The 25,146-nt window shown below is 39.3% G+C and overlaps 2 protein-coding genes across 6 annotated transcripts in view; both read left to right on the top strand.

The window, feature by feature from the left end:
* The window catches only part of LOC124149688, a 29,161-nt gene extending 26,598 nt beyond the window's left edge, over nucleotides 1-2,563 (top strand). For all 5 annotated transcript variants that reach the window (XM_048398159.1, XM_048398160.1, XM_048398158.1 and 2 more), the window contains 2 exons: nucleotides 957-1,211; nucleotides 1,954-2,563. In XM_048398159.1, the coding sequence (XP_048254116.1) occupies nucleotides 957-1,211; nucleotides 1,954-2,246 (548 nt within the window). In that variant the 3' untranslated portion in view covers nucleotides 2,247-2,563. The remainder of the gene's footprint in view (nucleotides 1-956; nucleotides 1,212-1,953) is intronic.
* Nucleotides 2,564-10,772: 8,209 nt separating this feature from the next.
* LOC124149693 lies at nucleotides 10,773-14,922 on the top strand. Its single transcript, XM_046521433.2, has 5 exons — nucleotides 10,773-10,799; nucleotides 11,333-11,415; nucleotides 12,527-12,814; nucleotides 13,715-14,011; nucleotides 14,493-14,922. The coding sequence occupies exons 2-5, from the start codon at nucleotides 11,343-11,345 to the stop codon at nucleotides 14,786-14,788; spliced, it is 954 nt and encodes a 317-aa protein (XP_046377389.2). The 5' UTR covers nucleotides 10,773-10,799; nucleotides 11,333-11,342; the 3' UTR covers nucleotides 14,789-14,922.
* Nucleotides 14,923-25,146: the final 10,224 nt, after the last annotated feature.

Here is a 25,146-nt window from a genome sequence, read left to right as displayed (position 1 = left end):
CATGAACACATCAAGATGTCTACCTGACGCGATGGTGACCATACCTAACTCTTCCTACAGTGTCCTCACACTACCAAGGATAAAACAGTCACATGCAGGAAACTGGACTTGCTCCATTTGGGATTATGAGTCCCACTGTCTCATGACAGTTGCAAGTAAGTATGCTACTTTAGCTCAGACCATCACCTGGTGACTGTATACATCACATCGTTGTAGCAACGTTGCCCGACTTGCTTGCCACGGTTATAATTGAGACAACACCTTTCTGAGTTATTGGTATGACGTGATACAAATGTATCATGTGTATTTAGTATGTATATGTTACAGTCAATGTGCCAAATGATGGAAATTTTAGTTGAGCCATATACAAAACGACATAACATGTCATATTACAATTACTTTTCCATTTATTATTTAGTTTGTTTGTTTGTTGTTTAACCCCGCACTCAGCAATATTCCAGCTATGTGACGGCGGTCTGTAAATAATCGAGTCGGGACCCAACAATCCAGGAGGGGATCCGATGACATGCATCAACCATTCCAGCGAGCCTGGCCACCCAATCCCGTTAGTCACCTCTTAACGAAAAGCATGGGTTTCTGATGACTTTCCATTGATTATATTATCATAACGAATTCCACACATATTTATGATCTATATCATCACCCAGTGTGGGAAAGCGAAATAAAATGTATATTGTATAATTGTTTAATTTGTGTGACTCATATTCCCAGCATAACTAATCTCTTGTGGGATTTGTAAGCCCTTTGGAATTTTTTTAGTAACATTTAGTCAGTCTGATTGTGAAATGACTTTTTGTTCCTGATGCCAGTGATTTTACACATTGCCTATAACATATACATAGATTAGTTGGTGTAACGTCGACATGTAGCATATATTCGTATGTTGTTTTTAAAAACAAAAACAAATGTTACAGTTGTTGTTCGTTGTATTTCAGAACTTCCGTCATGTGACATATTGAGCAACCGGTCTGCAGAGGAAGTGACAGTACGTGTACAAGACTACCATTGTTCTGACTCCATTGAGCTGTATTTGAAGACTGGACACTTGACAGGAAGACTGTTGAACGTACAACGTACTGCTACACCTGTTGGCATGTTTGAGATTACAGTCAATGTAGCTACATCTCTTGCAGAGACAAAGAAATTGGTCTTTGTCTGTGGCAATACGAGTTGGGACATTGCTTGTCAAGGTACTTTACCTGTATTTATGCTTGTGCATTGATTGGACTTTAGGATGTAGGTTGTTATATAATGAAGAGACACGTTAATTAAGTTTATATCACTTTAAAACAGTTAAGTAGATAGGAATTGTTTTGTTTGTAATGTTACTCACAGTGAGAGAATGGACTGTGTTATACTCTCTATGTAGCGCGTACAAGTCCTGTGATCGTTTGTTTGGTGTCTTTGCATCCTTGCTCGTGTGTTTTTCCCTCATGATTAGTGTTTAACATTACAACTATATTTTGTAATTTGATCCAAGAAGTTCGTATCCTTATTATCTTTACAATTCTTGGCTCATTGCCCATATGATATGCTTCTTATTTTTAACATGTTTGAGGTCTGAACATGTTTAACGTGTATACATTATACAAATGTTAAACATGTTTAAATGTGTTTAAATTACAAATATGTTTGGATTATGGGTATGTTGTGTTTAGATGGTGTTCAGGCTTGGGGAGGATATTACATTTCATGTGCTTTGACCCTAAACGTGTTTAGGTAGAACACACTAAATGTGTATTCCATTTAAATCCAAACATGTCTTGTATGTGTTCACATTCTAAGCGTATATTTCTATTGCCTCTTTCCTCGTATATCAAGGTTACATGACGTGATTTTACAAAAAGAATCTATTGATATATATTTCCAAAGTATTCTTATCCAAGGTAAGGCGATATTGCAATTGTTTGCAGACACACCTCACATTTTCAGAACAAGTGACGGCAGATTCAAGACGCGGGGGAAGCATAACCAGTGCGGTCGTCGTCGGCGCTGTCGTTGCAGGAAGCGTGGCTGTCACAATCATCTTCGTGCTGGTGGTTGTTCTGGTGAAGATGAAACAATCAAAACGGACCCAGAAGCCAGAAACACACAGTGGTAGAAATGTGTACGATTCTCCTAATGACGTTGATGGACAAACGGATGAAACAGCTGGACATGAATACACCACTTTGAACCGAACTCCTATTGAGGGAGGCAGTATCTATAATGTCATATCCAGTTAAGTACACTGTGTAAATACATACGTATCCAAACACCATGACGGTATTATGCTGTTGCCTCAAACATCAAAGTGATAATGGAGTTAGTTTTGGTAACCATATCTCTTTGCTGCTCCCAATCAACGATTTTGATATTGACTTGTCATTATACAGAGCTTCGGACTGTCTCACCGTGTTTTCCTCATAGATTTGCGATTTTAACGCTTTTCCCTGCTGCACATAATTATCTTCCAAACCAACGGTTTTTTTGTAGCTTTAGTTTCAAGTGTTTCAAACTCATGTATAAGTTTGTGAAAATTAAATCTAACTTGTGTCGTTCATACACTTATCATGTCATGTGACCGACCGCTCGTCCAATGGAAAAGCCGTATATCATGTAAACGTGATCGTTGCTCACAATATCAATCACTGGATTGTCTGGTCCAGGCTCACGCAGCCGTCATGTAGATGAAAAATAGCTGAGTGCGGCATTCAACATCCAACCGGCAACATTGTAAAATATACGTCATATCAGTATTACGTCATTGTTAAGTGTATATCATATCATTATGATGTCATTGTAATGTAAAGTTACATTAGAACTACGTCATTGTAAACTATACGTCATATCAGTACTACGTCACTGTACAGTATACTGTGATATCAGTAACATGTAAATATATGGGAATCATGAATTGACTTTCTGTAACACTAACTGTATATAGTACTATAAGATAAACTTTGTCACTGTTATTTTCATTAACCATTAATTCAAAAGACGTCAACCCACCACCCCTTATCAAGGGCCATGGTGCTGAAGTTATGTGACTATCAAAAGGGCCTATTGTGCCGGTGTATTTGTTAATTACCCCGTTACACCGCAAAGTGCATATAAATGAGTGAGTGAGTTTGGTTTTACGCCACTTTTAACAGTATTCCAGTTATATCGCGGCGTGTCAGCTTAATGTGGGAGGAAAGCCCAACGTGATGCAGGCCTCAGACGTTTACCACTTCGGTGAAACCCACGAGCACGGGTATGGTGCTGACAAACCTAGAAACATAATCGGGGCGAACCGGGATTCGAACCCACAATCATAGGTTTCTTGCGTGTCAAAGGGACGCAACTCTGCACAGCGAATCTCGGCGCCTTAGACGACTGGGCCACCATTGCCCCCGCAAAGTCTATATGAGTGAACCCAGGCATATTTATTGCAAATGGCGAGTTGATACATAATACAGAAATACTAGCTGTCCATTCAAAAACATCTGTGGTAAGAGGCGTTTATCAAATATCAGTTACTTTATCAAAAAAAGACTTTAGTTAAATCTGTAGCTGGGGTTTTCCTCTTGTGTACAGTTCGATAGCTGGGTGTCCGACAGTGTCTGTCAGTTGGACATTCTCGCTATATGACACAGCGAACAGGATTGTCTTATACCCAAGACACTCATTCGCCACGTAACATATAATTGGAACCTTGAATTATCACTATTGTCAATACAACGCATTATATTATAACTTGCATTCACATCTACATAAGGTAATTCCATTTTGCCTGAAAGAGGGACTATCCTCGCGGCCCATTTCCAATCTCTTTCTAGTCGTCATATGTCGACCTTTGCCATTTTTCAGAGCATCGTGTCCCTTTAATCAGAGCAATATACTTTCATGAACGGGCATTGCCAATATATCTATAACCATTAATCACGTAACATACAATTAGAACTGCATTGAAGAACGAGCACTAAAAATAATGAAGAGCTAGATTTCCTTTGATACTGAATTTCCACTATTGTACTATCGCCTAAATCATGTAGTATGTTTTAAATAGCAACCCCACATGAGTAATTGAGATTCCCTTAAACAAGGACCAGTCTCCAAAGTCTTGCGGCCCATGTCCAGCCTCTTTCTCTTTCATTTGCCGTGTTTGCGTGAAAATGATATATTTGCTTTGTGTAGTATGGATACTTGCTATAATTAAGACTTTGCTTTCATGATAAACAAAGCAATGTTTTGAGGACTTCAGTAAAACATGCTGGTATGCCATTTTCCAGAGCCACGTGTCCCTTTGATCAGATACACGTGGGTTATTATCAGCAGTTTCAGAGTAATGCTGTGTGTGTGTTTCTTCACATGACCCAAGATTTCCACTCACTGTTATATTGATCACCAAGGCTTATACTATCGCTTTGCAAAAATGTTATCAGGCACTTCATATATGCGAATATACTTGAATACATAATGCATAAAATAATAGGGGCGGTCGGGTAGCTAGTGGTTAAAGCGTTCGCTCGTCACGCCGAAGACCCGGGTTCGATTCCCGACATGGGCACACTATAGCTATGTGAAGCCCATTTCTGGTGTCCCTCGCCGTGATATTGCTGGAGTATTGCTAAAAGCGGCGTAAAACCATACTCACTCACTCACTCACTCATAAAATAATAACAGCACAGCATAACTAATTAGAGTTCGCAATGCCAGTCTTAGAATGAAAGTCATTGATATTGAAATGGTTCAAACTTTGTGAAGATAGCGGAAGGTCGGGGTCTGGATCCCCTGGCCGCGCCATATCCATAGATGTTAAAATATGGTACTTGTTGTTACCCCGCCTTGCCCTCGGCATGAAGGAGCTCAAACAAGGACTGGTCGTCTCGGAGTCAGTATACTGTGTCTGAGTAGGGTAGCCATGTTTCACTGCAGCATGCTGTCTCAGTGGACTAGCACTATAACACCAGAATGAGTATGGACTATTGTCCTTATTTCAATATGTGATGTAGCCGGGACTTCAATGTCCTTGTGTGTTTCGAACGCTGGTGGTGTCCTCTCCTGTCGCGCTATAGCGGGGCATGGCAGAAATATCACAGTAAAATTGATACCAGGATCTATATACACATTAAAGGATCTATTTTCCTTAAAACGTGGTGACACATTCATCTGTGGTCCCGATAAACACGAATGAACATAAAATGTCGATTTTACAGACGATAACACGTCGCTCAAATCAATACAGAAAATGACAGATACGTAAATAGAGTGTTGAATATTTAAAATTGGGTTAATGTTGGTTTTTTTCACTCGTGACTCACACATGAACGTAACTGGATATATCACAGAGCGAGATCCCGTTATCATTTTTCCGATCACGTGGTTGCAATTTCAGTAGTAGTCATACATGTATATGCGATATAATGTTATCGTTTGCGGCATATGACTGCTCTGTTTAGATTTGAGTGTTCACATGTCTCAGTGGCGATTCACGATTCATAATACAATACAATACAATAATACAATTAGAGTACATCTGATATTGTTGGGATTTCAACTGCAGTCGCTTTTAGACAACGTTTTCATTAAACCAATTTGATTCGCAACGTCGTTGCACAGGATTAGGTCCAACTTCCAAATCACAGGGGACAACTGGTCATGCTCGGTGACTAAATTGATTGCATGTCATCGTTCCCCACAGGCGGCGGTGATGCTCATGACATCAGTCACAGGATTGTCTGGTCCTAATTCAATTTTTTAGGCAGGGTGGGAATTTAGCTGGAATACTGCTGAGTGGGCGGTAAACAGAAAAAGAAGAAAACAACTTGTTAAATATTCATAAATATACCCACACTACACTGTCTGTACATGATAAATTATACATGATTATATTATCAAATGCGAATAAGAAAACTATCTGAAATTTGTATAATTTGATTTGACAATAAAATTACTACTTTTTTTGTACATCATGCAACTACCTGCTGATTGAAAAAGAATGAAAATTTAAAATGTTAATGTTAATATTTCACAAAAGAAACGTCAAGACAGACATACGGACAGATACAGTCTTACAGTCGTATGTTACACTGATGACAGAGATGTTGTCTATTAGAATGTGCACTGATGACGGGGATGGTGTATATTACAATAGACACGTATGACGGGGATGTTGTTTATAACTATATGCACTGATGACGGGGATGTTGTATTTAACTATATGCACTGATGAAGGGGATGTTGTATATAACTATATGCACTGATGACGGGGATGTTGTATATTACAATGTACACTGATGACGGGGGTGTTGTATATGACAAGATACACTGATGACGGGGATGTTGTATATTACTATCTACACTGATGACAGGGGATGTTGTATATTACTATCTACACTGATGACGGAGATGTTGTATATTACAAGATACACAGATGAAGGGGATGTTGTATATTACTATCTACACTGATGACGGAGATGTTGCATATTACATGATACACTAATGACGGAGATGTTGCATATTACAAGATACACTGATGACGGGGATGTTGTATATTACAATCTACACTGATGACGGGGATGTTGTGTATTACAAGATACACTGATGACGGGGATGTTGTATATTACTATCTACACTGATGACGGAGATGTTGTATATTACAAGATACACAGATGAAGGGGATGTTGTATATTAATAGATACACTGATGACGGGGATGTTGTATATTACAAGATACACAGATGAAGGGGATGTTGTATATTACTAGATACACTGATGACGGGGATGTTGTATATTACAAGATACACTGATGACGGGGATGTTGTATATTACTATCTACACTGATGACGGAGATGTTGTATATTACAAGATACACAGATGACGGGGATGTTGTATATTACTAGATACACTGATGACGGGGATGTTGTATATTACAAGATACACTGATGACGGGGATGTTGTATATTACAAGATACACTGATGACGGGGATGTTGTATATTACAATCTACACTGATGACGGGGATGTTGTGTATTACAAGATACACTGATGACGGGATGTTGTATATTACAATCTACACTGATGACGGGGATGTTGTATATAACTATATGCACTGATGACGGGGATGTTGTATATAACAAGATACACTGATGACGGGGATGTTGTATATTACAAGATACACTGATGACGGAGATGTTGTATATTACAAGATACACTGATGACGGGGATGTTGTATATTACAAGATACACTGATGACGGGGATGTTGTGTATTACAAGATACACTGATGACGGAGATGTTGTATATTAGAAGATACACAGATGACGGGGATGTTGTATTTTACAATCTACACTGATGACGGGGATGTTGTGTATTACAAGATACACTGATGACGGGATGTTGTGTATTAAAATCTACACTGATGACGGAGATGTTGTATATTACAAGATACACAGATGACGGAGATGTTGTATATTACAAGATACACAGATGAAGGGGATGTTGTATATTACTATCTACACTGATGACGGGGATGTTGTATATAACAAGATACACTGATGACGGGGATGTTGTATATTACAAGATACACTGATGACGGGGATGTTGTATATTACAAGATACACTGATGACGGGGATGCTGTATATTACAATCTACACTGATGACGGGGATGTTGTGTATTACAAGATACACTGATGACGGGATGTTGTATATTACAATCTACACTGATGACGGGGATGTTGTATATAACTATATGCACAGATGACTGGGATGTTTGTATATAACTATTTGCACTGGTGACGGGGATGTTGTATATAACAAGATACACTGATTACGGGGATGTTGTATATTACAAGATACACTGATGACGGGGATGTTGTATATCACAAGATAAACAGATGACGGGGATGTTGTAGACATCTATATGCACTGATGACGGGGATGTTGTATATAACTATATGCGCTGATGACGGGGATGTTGTATTTGACAAGATACACTGATGACGGGGATGTTGTATATTACAAGATACACTGATGACGGGGATGTTGTATATTACAAGATACACTGATGACGGGGATGTTGTATATTACAAGATACACAGATGACGGGGATGTTGTATATTACAAGATACACAGATGACGGGGATGTTGTATATTACAAGATACACTGATGACGGGGATGTTGTATATTACAAGATACACTGATGACGGGGATGTTGTATATTACAAGATACACTGATGACGGGGATGTTGTATATTACAAGATACACTGATGACAGGGGTAGTGCATATAACTATATGCACTTATAACGGGGATGTTACACATTACAATGACTGGGATGTTGTATATAACTTTTTGCACTGGTGACGGGGATGTTGTATATAACAAGATACACTGATTACGGGGATGTTGTATATTACAAGATACACTGATGACGGGGATGTTGTATATCACAAGATAAACAGATGACGGGGATGTTGTAGACATCTATATGCACTGATGACGGGGATGTTGTATATAACTATATGCGCTGATGACGGGGATGTTGTATTTGACAAGATACACTGATGACGGGGATGTTGTATATTACAAGATACACTGATGACGGGGATGTTGTATATTACAAGATACACTGATGACGGGGATGTTGTATATTACAAGATACACAGATGACGGGGATGTTGTATATTACAAGATACACAGATGACGGGGATGTTGTATATTACAAGATACACTGATGACGGGGATGTTGTATATTACAAGATACACTGATGACGGGGATGTTGTATATTACAAGATACACAGATGACGGGGATGTTGTATATTACAAGATACACAGATGACGGGGATGTTGTATATTACAAGATACACAGATGACGGGGATGTTGTATATTACAAGATACACTGATGACGGGGATGTTGTATATTACAAGATACACTGATGACGGGGATGTTGTATATTACAAGATACACTGATGACAGGGGTAGTGCATATAACTATATGCACTTATAACGGGGATGTTACACATTACAATGACTGGGATGTTGTATATAACTATTTGCACTGGATGTTGTATATCACAAGATAAACAGATGACGGGGATGTTGTAGACATCTATATGCACTGATGACGGGGATGTTGTATATAACTATATGCGCTGATGACGGGGATGTTGTATTTGACAAGATACACTGATGACGGGGATGTTGTATATTACAAGATACACTGATGACGGGGATGTTGTATATTACAAGATACACTGATGACGGGGATGTTGTATATTACAAGATACACAGATGACGGGGATGTTGTATATTACAAGATACACTGATGACGGGGATGTTGTATATTACAAGATACACTGATGACGGGGATGTTGTATATTACAAGATACACTGATGACGGGGATGTTGTATATTACAAGATACACAGATGACGGGGATGTTGTATATTACAAGATACACTGATGACAGGGGTAGTGCATATAACTATATGCACTTATAACGGGGATGTTACACATTACAATCTACACTGGTGACGGGGATGCTTTATATTAATCTACACTGATGACGGAAATGTTGTATATTACAATCTACACAGATGACGGGAATGTGGTATATTACAAAATACACTGATGACAGGGATGGTGTATATAACTATATGCACTTATGACGGGGATGTTACACATTACAATCTACACCGATGACGGGGATGTTGTATAGTACTATATGCACTGATGACGGGGATGCTGTATATTACAAGATACACTGATGACGGGGATGGTGTTTGTTACGTTATGTATTGATGATGAAAAAGTTATATATTACAATTTGCACAAATGACTTTATCACGCAGTACTCTACAATTCCACTGCATCGTGTGATTGACGCTTATGTCGGCCAAGCTGGTTGGAAGATTCACACCTATTGACCGTCAGTGTTAAAGAATACTGTCCAAAGCGGCGTTAAACACAATTCACGGACGCACTCGGTATAAAAGAAGCAGGATCCTCCAAATGGTTGAGCGCCTCGAACTGGTGTAATTGATGTTATGGTTGAGTGACTTCTGGGAAGCTGAAGATACAATATTTGAGACGTTTTGGCTGATTTGAGAGTTATCATCTAAGATGATCAGGTACACCCAAGACAATGTTGCCTGACAATGTTTTGAAACTGTGGCTACGTTAATAACAGAAGCTGAAGAAAAGACTGTAGCTTTGGCTTCTTTTTATGATATATTTTGGATTCATAGTCATATATAGAGCAAGATTTTGATGAATCAGCAATATCGCCGTCGCAGTTTGCACATTTCATTCTCATTTTTTGCAAGCAGCTTTCAGCAACCGCTGAAGCATTGGGATGGGTTTGGCACATCTACCACCGCTCCACTCACGTGTCTCCGTGCACATTAAACCAAGAGTTGACCATTTCGATGTCGAGTGGCATTCTGTGTTCGGCTTGTTCGGCCCATGACAGATATCCTGAGAAACACAGAGTTTAGAGGTCCATGGGCCACGTCCTCCTTGCATGGGACTCTTGCTAAATGATAATAAATGCCATGAGGAAAAGGTGTTTGACTTTTTGGGAAATCCAACGTGTCAATGCACAGGACTTTGCGTGGCTAACAGTATGGGGGTAACAGGCGGATAGGGAAGAAGTGATGGAGTGTATATTTACACACAGATATGCGTTCAAATGCACTGAAAAGACCTATGATGTGCCTTGATACAGACCAGGATAAAATGTAGGTATATGTTGTGGGTTTTATAAACGGTGTATTAGTAGTACACACTTCGCACTGTTAGGATGCTCAGCGAGGTAAGTAGTTGACATTTGAGTCTACATTTAATAATATGTACTTAGCAATGTTTTGCATAAATGTATTGTACATAATCAAGCGAGTGAGTGAATTGAGTTTTACGCCGCACAGTATTTAAGTCATATTACAGCGTTTCATGGGAAGAAAGGCCGACGTGATGCTTTACCACTTCGGTGAAACCCACGAGCACGGGTATGGTGCTGACAAACCTGGAAACATAATCGGGGTGAACTGGGTTTCGAACCCGCAATCATAGGTGACTAGCGTGCCAAAGGGAGGCAATTCTGCACAACATTTTCAAGAAACAATTTAACCAAAGAAGAGTATATCGCTACAATGCAAACAATGCTTGGTTAGAACAATAACAGAATAGAAACAATTACTATGTATTATAGTACTACGGTGAATAACAACAATGTTATTTCCTGTCACACCTGTTAAAAAATCACAATGTTAACGTGAGGTATGGCGTTCCATTCAACGTCAACGCCAAGATAGCGTTTGTCTTTGAGTAATGTTTTGTGATCTACAGGCTGCGACGGATGTCAAGTCAGTGGAATTATCAACAAGAGAAGATAATGAAACTGCTGCTCAGTTTAGTTTGTCTTCTTCAAGGTTAGTTTGAGTTTCTTGTTTTAGTTTTAATAGTGAGTGAGTGAGTTGTGTTTAACACCACTTTTAACAGTATTCCAGTCATATCACGGCGTGTCAACTTAATGTAGGAGGAAAGCCCCATGTGATGAAGGAGTTAAACGTGAAACCCACGAGCACGGGTATAGTGCTGAGAATCCTAGAAACATAATCGGGGCGAATCATAGGTTTCTGGCGTGCCCAAGGGACGGAACTCTGCACAACGAAATGAGGCGCCTTGGACGACTGGGCCGCCCGTGCCCCCTAGTTTTAATAGCAACATATGTTCGCATGTGCCATCGAACAAAATAGATAATTCATGATCAAGTTTATCTTGAATGACGTTGTTGTATAATCAGTGCGTGTCATTTTCAAACTCTTGCTGTGTGACATTACTTATTAAAAGAAGGTTTTACTAAAAGCCGTTATTTTTGAGAGGGGAGTGTCTAGTGAGATATCACAATAGGTGTATCTGGGCAGCGCAGAGAAACGCGAAGGCCGAACGATCGCATCCAAAAGCGGGAGAGATATGACAATCGTCATTGGGAGAAAAGGTACAGGCAATCGACGTAAGGATTGTGAAAATATGTGGGAAATACCCACCCGTGCGTAAAATGGACTCTATTGAGGGAGTCATCATTATTAAAATACGGGTAATAAGTTTTAAAGTTTGTACATTTCATCATCATCCTTAAAGAGACTGTACATAATGTTGATATCTCATATAAGAAATAAACGACTCGTGGTTGTTGTACAATAAACCACAGCTGGGAGGATGAACGCCACTCATGGTTTATTCTCCCTGCAGTGTTTTATTGTACTACAAACAACGCCCACTCGTCCTTTATTTCTTAAATACAGTAAACTACGGTTATAACGAACTCAAAGGAAACACTAATATTAGTACGTTTTAACAATAGTTCGTTATAAGCATATACAATGTATACAGCATATAAACAGCAAATGGCCGGGACCTAAACTTAAGTTCGTTATATCCGTCGATTCGTTAAAAGCGTGTGCGTTATAAACGTAGTTTACTGTATAGTACATTATCAGAGATCCTTATGTTATTGACGACTTGTTTCCATCAACACAGGTGTCAGCTCACTCAAGGTGGATTGCCCAACATTTGCGGAACTTGGTTCTTCAACACGTTTAATTTGCTTTGATATACTGTCTAACAAGTCCTTAGTTTCATGGACAAGGCATGATAATGAATTAGTTAGCAATTGCAATCGGTATGGCTGTGACGGCCTCGAAGGATATACAGTTTCGCGTGATTCTAGCCACAGTGAGCTTAAGATACTGGAAGTAGGTGAGAAAGATATCGGAACATGGACTTGCAAGAGCCGTAATGGATCACAATGTAAAATGGAGGGTTACAGTGAGTAGCATTTGATTTCACAGAAAATATAAGATTACTTACAAAAAGTGAGATTATGATGACATATTCATATCCGTACGTACTATTGGGCGTTACATGCCATTAAGCTGACCGGCTGTTGCATAACTGAAATAATCGTTGCATGATAGACCAGAGACAACATCTTTGATGACGTTGGTAGTCTCAGATTCAGGATTATGCTTGCATGTCTTAATGATGTTGCAGTACCTTACATATACATGATTAATGGCTCTATGATGGCGCATCTTGTTTCAACCTTTATCTCAACATCTCTACTCCACACAGTAATTGAATGATAGAATCTACCAATAACATCCATATACGATTGAATCTACCAATAAGATATGATCAATGTTTTGTTTGTTTGTTGTTTAACGTCGCACTCGGGAATATTCCAGCTATATGATGGCGGTCTGTAAATAATCGATTCTGGACCAGCCAAGCCAGTGATTGACATCATGAGCATCGATCTACGCAATTGGGATACGATGACATGCATCAATCAGATCAGTGGGCCTGACCACCCATTCCCGTTAGTCGACTCTTACGACAAGCACAGTCTCCAATTACGGCAAGCGTGGATTGCTGAAAATCTGTTCTTACCCGGATTTTAACGGGTCCATATGAATGAATAGCTAAAGTTATCTACAGGTATAGTGAGTGAATGAGGTTGGTTACATAACGCTTTGAACAATATGTCAGGTTTTAACTGGCATGCTGGCTTAATGATAGTGGAACGTATTATTCAAGGGACATTTATTAAATCTAATGACCATGACAATGGCACATATATAATGATAAAGATAACATCTTACTCAATGAAATTGTCTTGTCTAGTGAAACTATCACTTTCACGTGTATTCTTTATTCCCCGTTCAGAAACTCCATCATGCAACATAACCTATGATGCTGATGCTGACATGCTTGCGCTGAATGATCAACTGGTTCTCTTGGTGAACATAGATGACTATTACTGTTCTCGGGGTTCAAGCTTCACACTACAAATCGGGGATGTAACAGAGACATTGTTAGGCACTGATGGAAATAGAACGGACAAGACATTGGTCGTCAACTTGAATGTTACGGAAAGACGTTTCGGATCTGTGGAGCTGGCTTTTCTATGTCATTATAAACACATTCCTTTGACGTGCACAGGTTTAAGAGAAATTGTTGACAGTAAGTATGAAAATGTTTTGTATATATTTACCTCCTGTCGTCCTGGTTGTCGTTATTATTACTGATGACAGGAAAGAGATCAAATAGATTCCATCAGTCTCCAGCAAAAGTGAGTTTGTCGTAAGAGGAGATTTCATTTGATTGTGGACTCACTCGGTGACTGATCTGATTGCTCGTCACTATGAAGTCATCATTTACAGGATGCCGTGGCATAGCTTGAATAATACTGTAAAGTACCTGAAACATTTACAGCTAATACAACTAACAGCAACTAAAGGATTGCATAATTCAGTCAACACATACTTACATATGCTACTGTTACTGTCTATTGCTTGGACATCCTTGTCTGTATGTAACAGCAAGTTCAGCATTATGGTGTAAATTCTAGTTTGCATATATGAAGCGTTCGGTATTGAATGAAATATATTGTCCTAGGTAAGGCGATATTGCAATTGTTTGCTAACACACTTTACACTTTCAGAACGGCAGATGGAAGAAGTGATGGCAGATGTAAGAATCAGGGCAAGCATTAGTATTGGGGCCACGGTAGGCGCTGCCGTTGCAGGAAGCGTGGCTGTCACAATCAACATCGTGCTGGTGGTCGTTCTGGTGCAGATTAAACAATCAAAAAGGCCAGAAACACACAGTGGTAGAAATGTGTACGATTCTCCTAATGACGTTGATGGACAAACGGATGAAACATCTGGACATGAATACAACACTTTGTACCTAACTCCTGTTGAGGGAGACAATATCTATAATGTCATATCCACTTAAGTACACTGTGTAAATATACACGTATCCAAACACCATGACGGTATTTGCTGTTGGCCTCTAAAGTCAAAGGGATATGGGGTTAGTTTCGGTAACCATATCTCTGTGCCGCTCCCAATAAACGATTTTTATGTTGACTGTCTCTCCGTGTTTTCATAACAGATTTGCGATTTTAAAGGTTTTCCCTTCTTCACATAATTATTTTCTCAAACCAACAGGTTGTTATTTGGACCTTAAGTATCCATTGTTTTTGTCACATTTATAAGTGTGTGTAAATTAGATATAAATTATGTCGTTCAAACACTTATCATCAACGTCAATTTTACGGTCATGTGACTGACCTCTCGTCCAATGGAAAAGCTGTATATCCTGTAAACTTGATCGTTGCTCACAAAATCAATCACTGGATTGTCTGGTCCAAGGCCCAAATATTTACACGCAGCCGTCATGTAGATGAAAAATAGCTGAGTTCAACCAAAAGACAACATTGTAAAACATGCGTCATATAAGTATTACGTCATTGTTAAGTGTATATCATATTATTATGTAAAGTTACATTAGAACTACGTCATTGTAAAATATTCGCCATATCGGTACTACGTCACTGTACAGTATCATAAAATAATGTAATGTCAGTAATATGTCAATATGTAGGAATTATGAATTGAATTTCTGTAGTACTTACTGTATATAGTACTATAAAATAAACTTTGTTACTGTTATCGTTATTATTCAAGAAGTCAAAATAAGCCTACCCGCCACACCTTATCAAGGGCCATGATGCTGAAGTGATGTAACTATCAAAAGGGCCTATTGTGCTGGTGTATTTGGGCGTTACGGTGTTAATTCCTTTTCACGATTTACCCCGTTATACTGCCAAGTGTATATGAGTGAAACCAAGCATAACTATTGCAAATGCCGAGTTTATACATACTACAGAAATAATAGTTATCCATTCAAAAACAGCATCTGTTGTAACAGGCGTACTAGGTTACTTTATGGAAAAAACCTTCAGTTAAATCCGTAGCTTGGGTTTTCCTCTTGTGTACAGTTCGATGGCTGGGTGTCCGACAGTGTCTGTCAGTTGGACATTCTCGCTATATGACACAGCGAACAGGATTTTCTGCCTGTGAAATAACTGTTCTACACAAGACACTCATTCACCACGAAAAATATTTTTAGAACCTCATATAAACTCAATTGATATTGAATTCTCGCTATTGCCAATACCATGCATTGTATTATAACAAACATTAACATTTACATAAGGTAATTCCAATGTGCTCCAAAGAGGGACCACCCTCGCGGCTAATTTCCAGTCTCTTTCTAGTCGTCATATTTCGACCTTTGTCATTTTTCAGAGCATCGTGTCCCCTTATTCAGAACAATATACCTTCACGAACGGGTATTGCCAATATATCTATAACCATTAACCACGTAACATACCATTAGAACTTTATGCATTGAAGAACGGGCACTGGAACTAATCAAGAGCTAGATTTCCTTTGATACTGAATTTTCACTATTGTACTATCCCCTAAACCATGCAGTCTGTTTAAAATAGCAACCCCACATGAGTAATTGACATTCCTTTAAACAAGGACCAGTCTCTTTCTCTCACATTTGCCGTGTTTGCGTGAAAATTATATATTTGCTTCGTGTAGTATGGATACTTGCTATAATCAACTCTTTGCTTTCATGATTAGCTACCATTGCCTGACAACTACCACGCTGCCAAAAGCAGCTACCGCTGCTGGCCTAAGTCAGACTACCGCCGCCGGGCCCATATACGTGGCAATTGTTTGCCCCAACGTGTGTTATTTTACGATTCCCCGGCTGAAAAGTCGGGAAAGACAAGGTTCCCACTGAGAAGCACGTAACCACGAAAGGTTCCCGCTGAAAAGCAGATAGCCTTAAGCACGAGTATTAATTTGGAAGCAAGTTAATTTGTTACTAGCAGTGTAAAGCACCAGAGTGCTACCCCACACCCACGGCCACGCGATACGCGGAGATAGCATTGTTGCCCAGCTTGCCTATGTACTGAAAGGAAACACTAACCTGTGGAGATAACATCCATTTACTGGCGCAAAACAAGCGCCAGGGCATGCAATAAATTGTCCGTAAACACACACAGTCCTTTATCACTGAGGTGGACGCCCTCCCAGGCGTACCATGTCCTGGCGCGATAAAGTCATTTAGTAGTTAGTACTAAATGTAATTATTAGCAGTTTCAGAGTAATGCTGTGTGTGTGTTTCTTCACATGGCCCAATGTTTCCACTCACTGTTATATTGATCCCCAAGGCTTATATCACAGGCTATAGTTGATATATTTATAACTTCCTTATGCACAGTTATACAGTCAATGTGGTTATGCATTAATGAATAATATTCCTTATAGCGCAATTGTTTGTGTATAATCATTTTACGACATAAACAGAAACACTAAGTCCGTGTGGCACTGTAGAAAAGCGGAATGAAGGTGGTTCGATCCCAGGCCGCCTTATGCAAAAATACGTCCAAACAATTTCCGTATTAAACATTACGAATATGAATATCATCAGTACATTGGTGAGTGTGTGAGGTTTAAGCCGCTTTTAGAAATATTCGTCCACAAAAAATGAACTACACCCACTGTAAATTTCCAAATTTAACTTATTATTGGACGTGACGAGTGCACTCGCTGACCAGAATACTATCGCTTTGCAAAAATGTTATCAAGCACTTCATATATACGAATATACTTGAATACCTAATGCATAAAATAATAGGTGGCGGTCGGGTAGCCTAGTGGTTAAAGCGTTCGCTCGTCTCGCCGAAGACCCGGGTTCGATTCCCGACATGGGCACAATATGTGAAGCCCATTTCTGGTGTCCCCCTCCGTGATATTGCTGGAGTATTGCTAAAAGCGGCGTAAAACCATACTCACTCACTCATAAAATAATAACAGCCCAGCACAACTAATTAGAGTTCGCAATGCCAGTCTTAGAATGATAGTCATTGATATTGAATTGGTTCAAACTTTGTGAAGATAGCGGAAGGTCGGAATCTCGATCCTCTGGCCGCGCCATATCCATAGATGTTAAAATATGGTACTTGTTGTTACCCTGGCTTGCCCTCGGTATTAAGGGGCTTAGACAAGGACTGGTCGTCTCGGTGTCAGTATACTGTGTCTGAGTAGGGTAACCATGTTTCTCAGCAGCATGGGGTCTCAGTAGGCTAGCACTATAACACCAGCATGAGTATGGACTATCGTTCTTATTTCAATATGTGATGTAGCCGGGACTTCAATGTCCTTGTGTGTTTCAAACACTGGTGGTGTCCTCCTGTCGCGCTATAGCGGGGCATGGCAGAAATATCACATGGAAATTGATACCAGGATCTATATACACATGAAAGATTCTATTTTCCTGATCACGTGGTGACACATTCATCTGTGGTCCCGATAAACACGAATGAACACAATATGTCGATTTTACAGACGATAACACGTCGCTCAATCCATACAGAAAATGACAGATACGTAAAAACAGTGCTGAATATTTAAAATGAGTTTATGTTGTTGTTTTTCACTCGTGACTCACACATGAACGTAACTGGATATATCACAGAGCGAGATCCCGTTATCGTTTTCCCGATCACGTGGTTGCAATTTCAGTAGTAGTCATACATGTATATGCGATATACTGTTATCGTTTGCGGCATATAACTGCACTGTTTAGACTTGAGAATTCACATTTCTCAGGGCGATTCACGATACATAATACAATACAATACAATAATACAATTAGAGTACATCCGATACTGTTGGGATTTCAACTGCAGTCGCTTTAAGACAACGTTTTCATTACACCAATTTGATTCGCAATGTCTTTTCACAGGATTAGGTCCAACTTCCAAATCACAGGGGGTCAACTGGTCATGCTCGGTGACTAAATTGATTGCGTGTCATCGTTCCCCACAGGCGACGGTGTTGCTCATGACATCAGTCACAGGATTGGCTGGTCCTAATTCAATTACATGTATTTAGGGACAGTGGGAACTTAGCTGGAATACTGCTGAGTGGGGGGTAAACAGAAAAAGAAAAAAACCCTTGTTAAATTTTCACTGTCTGTACATGATAAATTATACATGATTATATTATCAAATGCGAAAAAGAAAACTATCTGAAATTTGTATAATTTGATTTGACAATAAAATTACTACTTTTTTGTACATCATGCAACTACCTGCTGATTGAAAAAGAATGAAATGTAAAATGTTAATGTTAATATTTCACAGAAGAAAGGTCAAGACAAACATACGGACAGATACCATTTATTAACAAAATCCAAATTGGCTACTTGTCTTACAGTCGTATGTTACACTGATGACAGAGATGTTGTTTATTAAAATGTGCACTGATGTCGGTGGTGGTGTATATTAAAATAGACACGTATGACGGGGATGTTGTATATAATTATATGCACTGATGACGGAGATGCTGTCTATTAGAATGTGTACTGATGTCGGGGGTGGTGTATATTACAATATACACGTATGACGGGGATGTTGAATATAACTATATGCACTGATGACGGGGATGTTGTCTATTAGAATGTGCACTGATGTCGGGGATGGTGTATATTACAATAGACACGTATGACGGGGATGTTGTATATAACTATATGCACTGATGACGGGGATGTTGTATATAACTATATGCACTGATGACGGGGATGTTGTATATAACTATATGCACTGATGACGGGGATGTTGTATATAACTATATGCACTGATGACGGGGATGTTGTATATCACAAGATACACTGATGACGGGGATGTTGTAGATATCTATATGCACTGATGACGGGGATGTTGTATATAACAATATACACTGATGACGGGGATGTTGTATATCACAAGATACACTGATGACGGGGATGTTGTACATAACTATATGCGCTGATGACGGGGATGTTGTATATTAAAATGTACACTGATGACGGAGATGTTGTATATTTAAGGATACACTGATGACGGGGATGTTGTATATAACTATATGCGCTGATGAGGGGGATGTTGTATATTACAATGTACACTGATGACGGGGATGTTGTATATTTTAAGATACACTGATGACGGGGATGTTGTATATTTTAAGATACACTGATGACGGGGATGTTGTATATTACAATCTACACTGATGACGGAGATGTTGTATATTACATGATACCCTTATATTATGACGGGGATGTTGTATATTAGAAGATACACTGATGACGGAGATGTTGTATATTACAAAATACACTGATGAAGGGGATGTTGTATATTACAAGATACACTAATGACGGGGATGTTGTATATTACAAAATACACTGATGACGGGGATGTTGTATATTACAAGATACACAGGTGACGGGGATGTTGTATATTACAAGATACACTGATGACGGGGATGTTGTATTTTACATTCAATCTACACTGATGACGGGGATGTTGTGTATTACAAGATACTTTGATGACGGGGATGTTGTATATTACTATATGCACTGATGACGGGGATGTTGTATATTACAATCTACACTGACGACGGGGATGTTGTATATTACTATATGCAATGATGACGGGGATGTTGTATATTACATGATACACTGATGACGGGGATGTTGTATATTACATGATACACTGATGACGGGGATGTTGTATATTACATGATACACTGATGACGGAGATGTTGTATATTACAAGATACACCGATGACGGGGATGTTGTATGTTACATGATACACTGATGACGGGGATGTTGTATATCACAAGATACACCGATGACGGGGATGTTGTATATTACATGATACACTGATGACGGAGATGTTGTATATTACAAGATACACCGATGACGGGGATGTTGTATATTACATGATACACTGATGACGGGGATGTTGTATATAACTATATGCACTGATGACGGGGATGTTGTATGTTGCAATCTACACTGATGACGGAGATGTTGTATATTTTAAGATACACTGATGACGGGGACGTTGTATATAACTATATGCGCTGATGAAGGGGGTGTTGTATATTACAATGTACACTGATGACGGGGATGTTGTATATTTTAAGATACACTGATGACGGGGATGTTGTTTATTTTAAGATACACTGATGACGGGGATGTTGTACATTACAATCTACACTGATGACGGGGATGTTGTATATTACATGATACACTTATATTATGGCGGGGATGTTGTATATTAGAAGATACACTGATGACGGAGATGTTGTATATTACAAAATACACTGATGACGGGGATGTTTTAGATATCTATATGCACAGATGACGGGGATGTTGTATATTACAAGATACACTGATGACGGGGATGTTGTATATTACATTCAATCTACACTGATGACGGGGATGTTGTGTATTACAAGATACTTTGATGACGGGGATGTTGTATATAACTATATGCACTGATGACGGGGATGTTGTATATTACAATCTACACTGATGACGGGGATGTTGTATATTACTATATGCAATGATGACGGGGATGTTGTATATTACATGATACACTGATGACGGGGATGTTGTATATTACATGATACACTGATGACAGGGATGTTGTATATTACATGATACACTGATGACGGAGATGTTGTATATTACAAGTTACATCGATGACGGGGATGTTGTATGTTACATGATACACTGATGACGGGGATGTTGTATATTACAAGATACACCGATGACGGGGATGTTGTATATTACATGATACACTGATGACGGAGATGTTGTATATTACAAGATACACCGATGACGGGGATGTTGTATATTACATGATACACTGATGACGGGGATGTTGTATATAACTATATGCACTGATGACGGTGATGTTGTATGTAACTATATGCACTGATGACGGTGATGTTGAATACTACAAGATACACTGACGATGGGGATGTTGTACATTACAAGATACCCTGATGGCGGGGATGCTTAATATTAATCTACACTAATGACGGGGATGTTGTATATTACAATCTACACAGATGACGGGAATGTGGTATATTACAAGACAACTGATGACAGGGATGGTGTATATAACTATATGCACTTATGACGGGGATGTTACACATTACAATCTACACTGATGACGGGGATGTTGTATATTACTATATGCACTGATGGCGGGGATGTTGTATATTACAAGATACACTGATGACGGGGATGTTATATATTATAGGATACACTGATGACGGGGATGTTGTATATTACTATATGCACTGATGGCGGAGATGTTGTATATTACAAGATACTCTGATGGCGGGGGTGGTGTTTGTTACGTTATTTATTGATGATGAAAAAGTCATGTATTACAATTTGCACAAATGACTTTATCCCGCAGTACTCTACAATTCCACTGCATAGTGTGATTGACGCTCATGTCCGCAAAGCTGGTTAGTAGATTCACTCCTATTGACAGTCAGTGTTAAAGAATACTGTCCAAAGCGGCGTTAAACACAACTCACGGACACACTCGGTATAAAAGAAGCAGGCTCCTCCAAATGAATGAACGCCCCGAACTGGTGTAATTAATGTTATGGTTGAGTGACTTCTGGGAAGCTAAAGATACAATATTTGAGACGTTTTGGCTGATTTGGGAGTTATCATCTAAGATGATCAGGTACACCCAAGACAATGTTGCCTTATGTTTTGAAACTCTGGTTACGTTATTAACAGAAGCTGGAGAAGAGACTGTAGCAGAACACGTAGGGGATGAGGTTGAACTATTTTCATTGGCTTCTTTTTATGATATATTTTAGATTCATGGTCATATATAGAGCAAGATTTTGATGAATCAGCAATATCGCCGTCGCAGTTTTTCACATTTCAAACTCATTTTTGCAAGCAGCTTTCAGCAACAGCTGAATTATTGGGATGGGTTTGGCACATCTACCACCACTCCACTCACGTGTCTCCGTGCACATTAAACCAAGAGTGGACCATTTCGAAGTCGAGTGGCATTCTGTGTTCGGCTGGTTCGGCCCATGACAGATAGCCTAAGAAACACAGAGTTCAGAGGTCCATGGACCACGTCCTCCTTGCATGGGACTCTTGGCTAAATGACAATAAATGCCATGAGGAAAAGGTGTTGAGGAAACAGGCGGATAGGGAAGTAGTGATGGAGTGTATATTTACACAAAGATATGCTTTTAAATGCTCTGAAAAGACCTATGATGTGCCTTGATACAGACCAGGATAAAATGTAGGTATATGTTGTGGGTTTTATAAACGGTGTATTAGTAGTACACATTTAGTACATTTTAGTACACTGTTAGGATGCTCAGCGAGGTAAGTAGTTGATATTTGAGTCTACATTTAATAATACGTACTTATAAATGTTTGGCAAATGCACAGGACATTGCGTGGCTAACAGTATGGAGGAAATAGATTGATAGGGAAGTAGTAATGGAGTAAATAATTAATTTAACATTTAATAATATGTACTTAGCAATGTTTGGCATAAATGTATTGTACATAATCAAGCGAGTGAGTGAGTTGAGTTTTTCGCCGCTTAATCTTTAAACAGTATTCAAGTCATATTACGGCGTTTCATGGGAAGAAAGGCCGAAGTGATGCTCTACCACTTTGGTGAAACCCACGAGCACGGGTATGGTGCTGACAAACCCGGAAACATTATCGGGGCGAACTGGGTTTCGAACCCGCAATCATTGGTGACTAGCGTGCCTAAGGGAGGCAAATCTGCACAACATGTTCAAGAAACAATTTAACCAAAGAAGAGTATATCGCTACAATGGAAACAACGATTGTTTAGAACAATAACAGAATAGAAACAATCACTATGTATTATAGTACTACGGTGAAAAACAACAATGTTATTTCCTGTTACAACTAGGCAAATTTACACACCTATAACGTGGTATAAAGTCGATGTCAATGTTCAAGCATCGACGGACACCAGCTGTACATTAATATAACCAGCGAATGTTAGTGCAGAAACAGACATTGTGAAAATAGCAACAATCAATGGGCATTATAGTACTTAAACCCCTATTGTGAATCACAACATCATTATTTTATGTTATATCTAGGCAAATTAACACAACTACAAGGGTGGTTTGAGGTGGAATGTTCTAGCATCAACGGACATCAGCTGAACATTCATAAAAATAAGTTTGGTAATACATCATGATAATACAACACATATTTTCCTGCTGTCAGTCTTAGCATAAACCAATACATCAAGAATAAGCTTTGTGCGTTTGTGGTGTATTAAACGTTACTTTATCTGCTGTTACCTAGCACAATTATTGACAGGCCACCTGTATAGTTTGGGAAGGAAAACCTATTTATGAATTTATTGCCATTGCTGAATGTATTATAAATGACCTCTAACACAGTCAGTGGAGTGTGATGAGGAGAAATGGGGTTTGACGTCGCGTCCAAGATTATTGCACTTATATAGCGACGTGCATGCACATGTGTGTGTGTGGCTGCTTGTACTAGTCCGGACTGATGTCGATTCATAGTGCTAGCCCACTGATATACCATGCCGCAGTTTAACATGAATACCTCACTCAGACACAGTATACTAACTCCAAGCCTACAATGCCGAGCGCAAGACAGGCTAACAACAAGTACCATCTTTTAACCTCTTTTGATATGACGCAGCCGGATTTATGAAGTTACATCATGTTTACAATAGCGTTTGTCTTTGAGTAATGTTTTGTGATCTACATGCAGCGACGGATGTCAAGTCAGTGGAATCGTCAACAAGAGAAGATAATGAAACTGCTGCTCAGTTTAGTTTCTCTTCTTCAAGGTTAGTTTGAGTTTCTTGTTTTAGTTTTAATAGTGAGTGAGTGAGTTGTGTTTTAACAGTATTCCAGTCAGATCACGGCGTGTCAACTTAATGTAGGAGGAAAGCCCCATGTGATGAAGGTGTTAGACGTGAAACCCACGAGCACGGGTATAGTGCTGAGAATCCTAGAAACATAATCGGGGCGAATCATAGGTTTCTGGCGTGCCCAAGGGACGGAACTCTGCACAACGAAATGCGGCGCCTTGGACGACTGGGCCGCCCGTGCCCCCTAGTTTTAATAGCAACATATGTTCGCATGTGCCTTCGAACAAAATAGATAATTCATGATCAAGTTGATCTTGAATGACGTTGTTGTATAATCAGTGCGTGTCATTTTCAAACTCTTGCTGTGTGACATTACTTATTAAAAGAAGGTTTTACTAAAAGCCGTTATTTTTGAGAGGGGAGTGTCTAGTGAGATATCACAATAGGTGTATCTGGGCAGCGCAGAGAAACGCGAAGGCCGAACGATCGCATCCAAAAGCGGGAGAG

Source organism: Haliotis rufescens, unplaced genomic scaffold (assembly GCF_023055435.1).
Source record: "Haliotis rufescens isolate VD_foot unplaced genomic scaffold, xgHalRufe1.0.p SCAF_18, whole genome shotgun sequence".
NCBI classification, from domain to species: Eukaryota; Metazoa; Mollusca; class Gastropoda; order Lepetellida; family Haliotidae; genus Haliotis; species Haliotis rufescens.
Note: the sequence above shows the minus strand (reverse complement) of the source record. Positions and strands in the feature narration are given on the sequence as shown.

What these genes read in the sequence shown, in the direction of transcription:
- LOC124149693 (XM_046521433.2), top strand. Translation starts at nt 11,343, where the DNA reads ATGTCAAGTCAGTGGAATTATCAACAAGAGAAGATAATGAAACTGCTG. An exon ending in ATGTAAAATGGAGGGTTACA is followed by an intron (nt 12,815 to 13,714) that starts GTGAGTAGCATT and finishes TTCCCCGTTCAG; the next exon opens with AAACTCCATCATGCAACATA. An exon ending in TTTAAGAGAAATTGTTGACA is followed by an intron (nt 14,012 to 14,492) that starts GTAAGTATGAAA and finishes TTACACTTTCAG; the next exon opens with AACGGCAGATGGAAGAAGTG.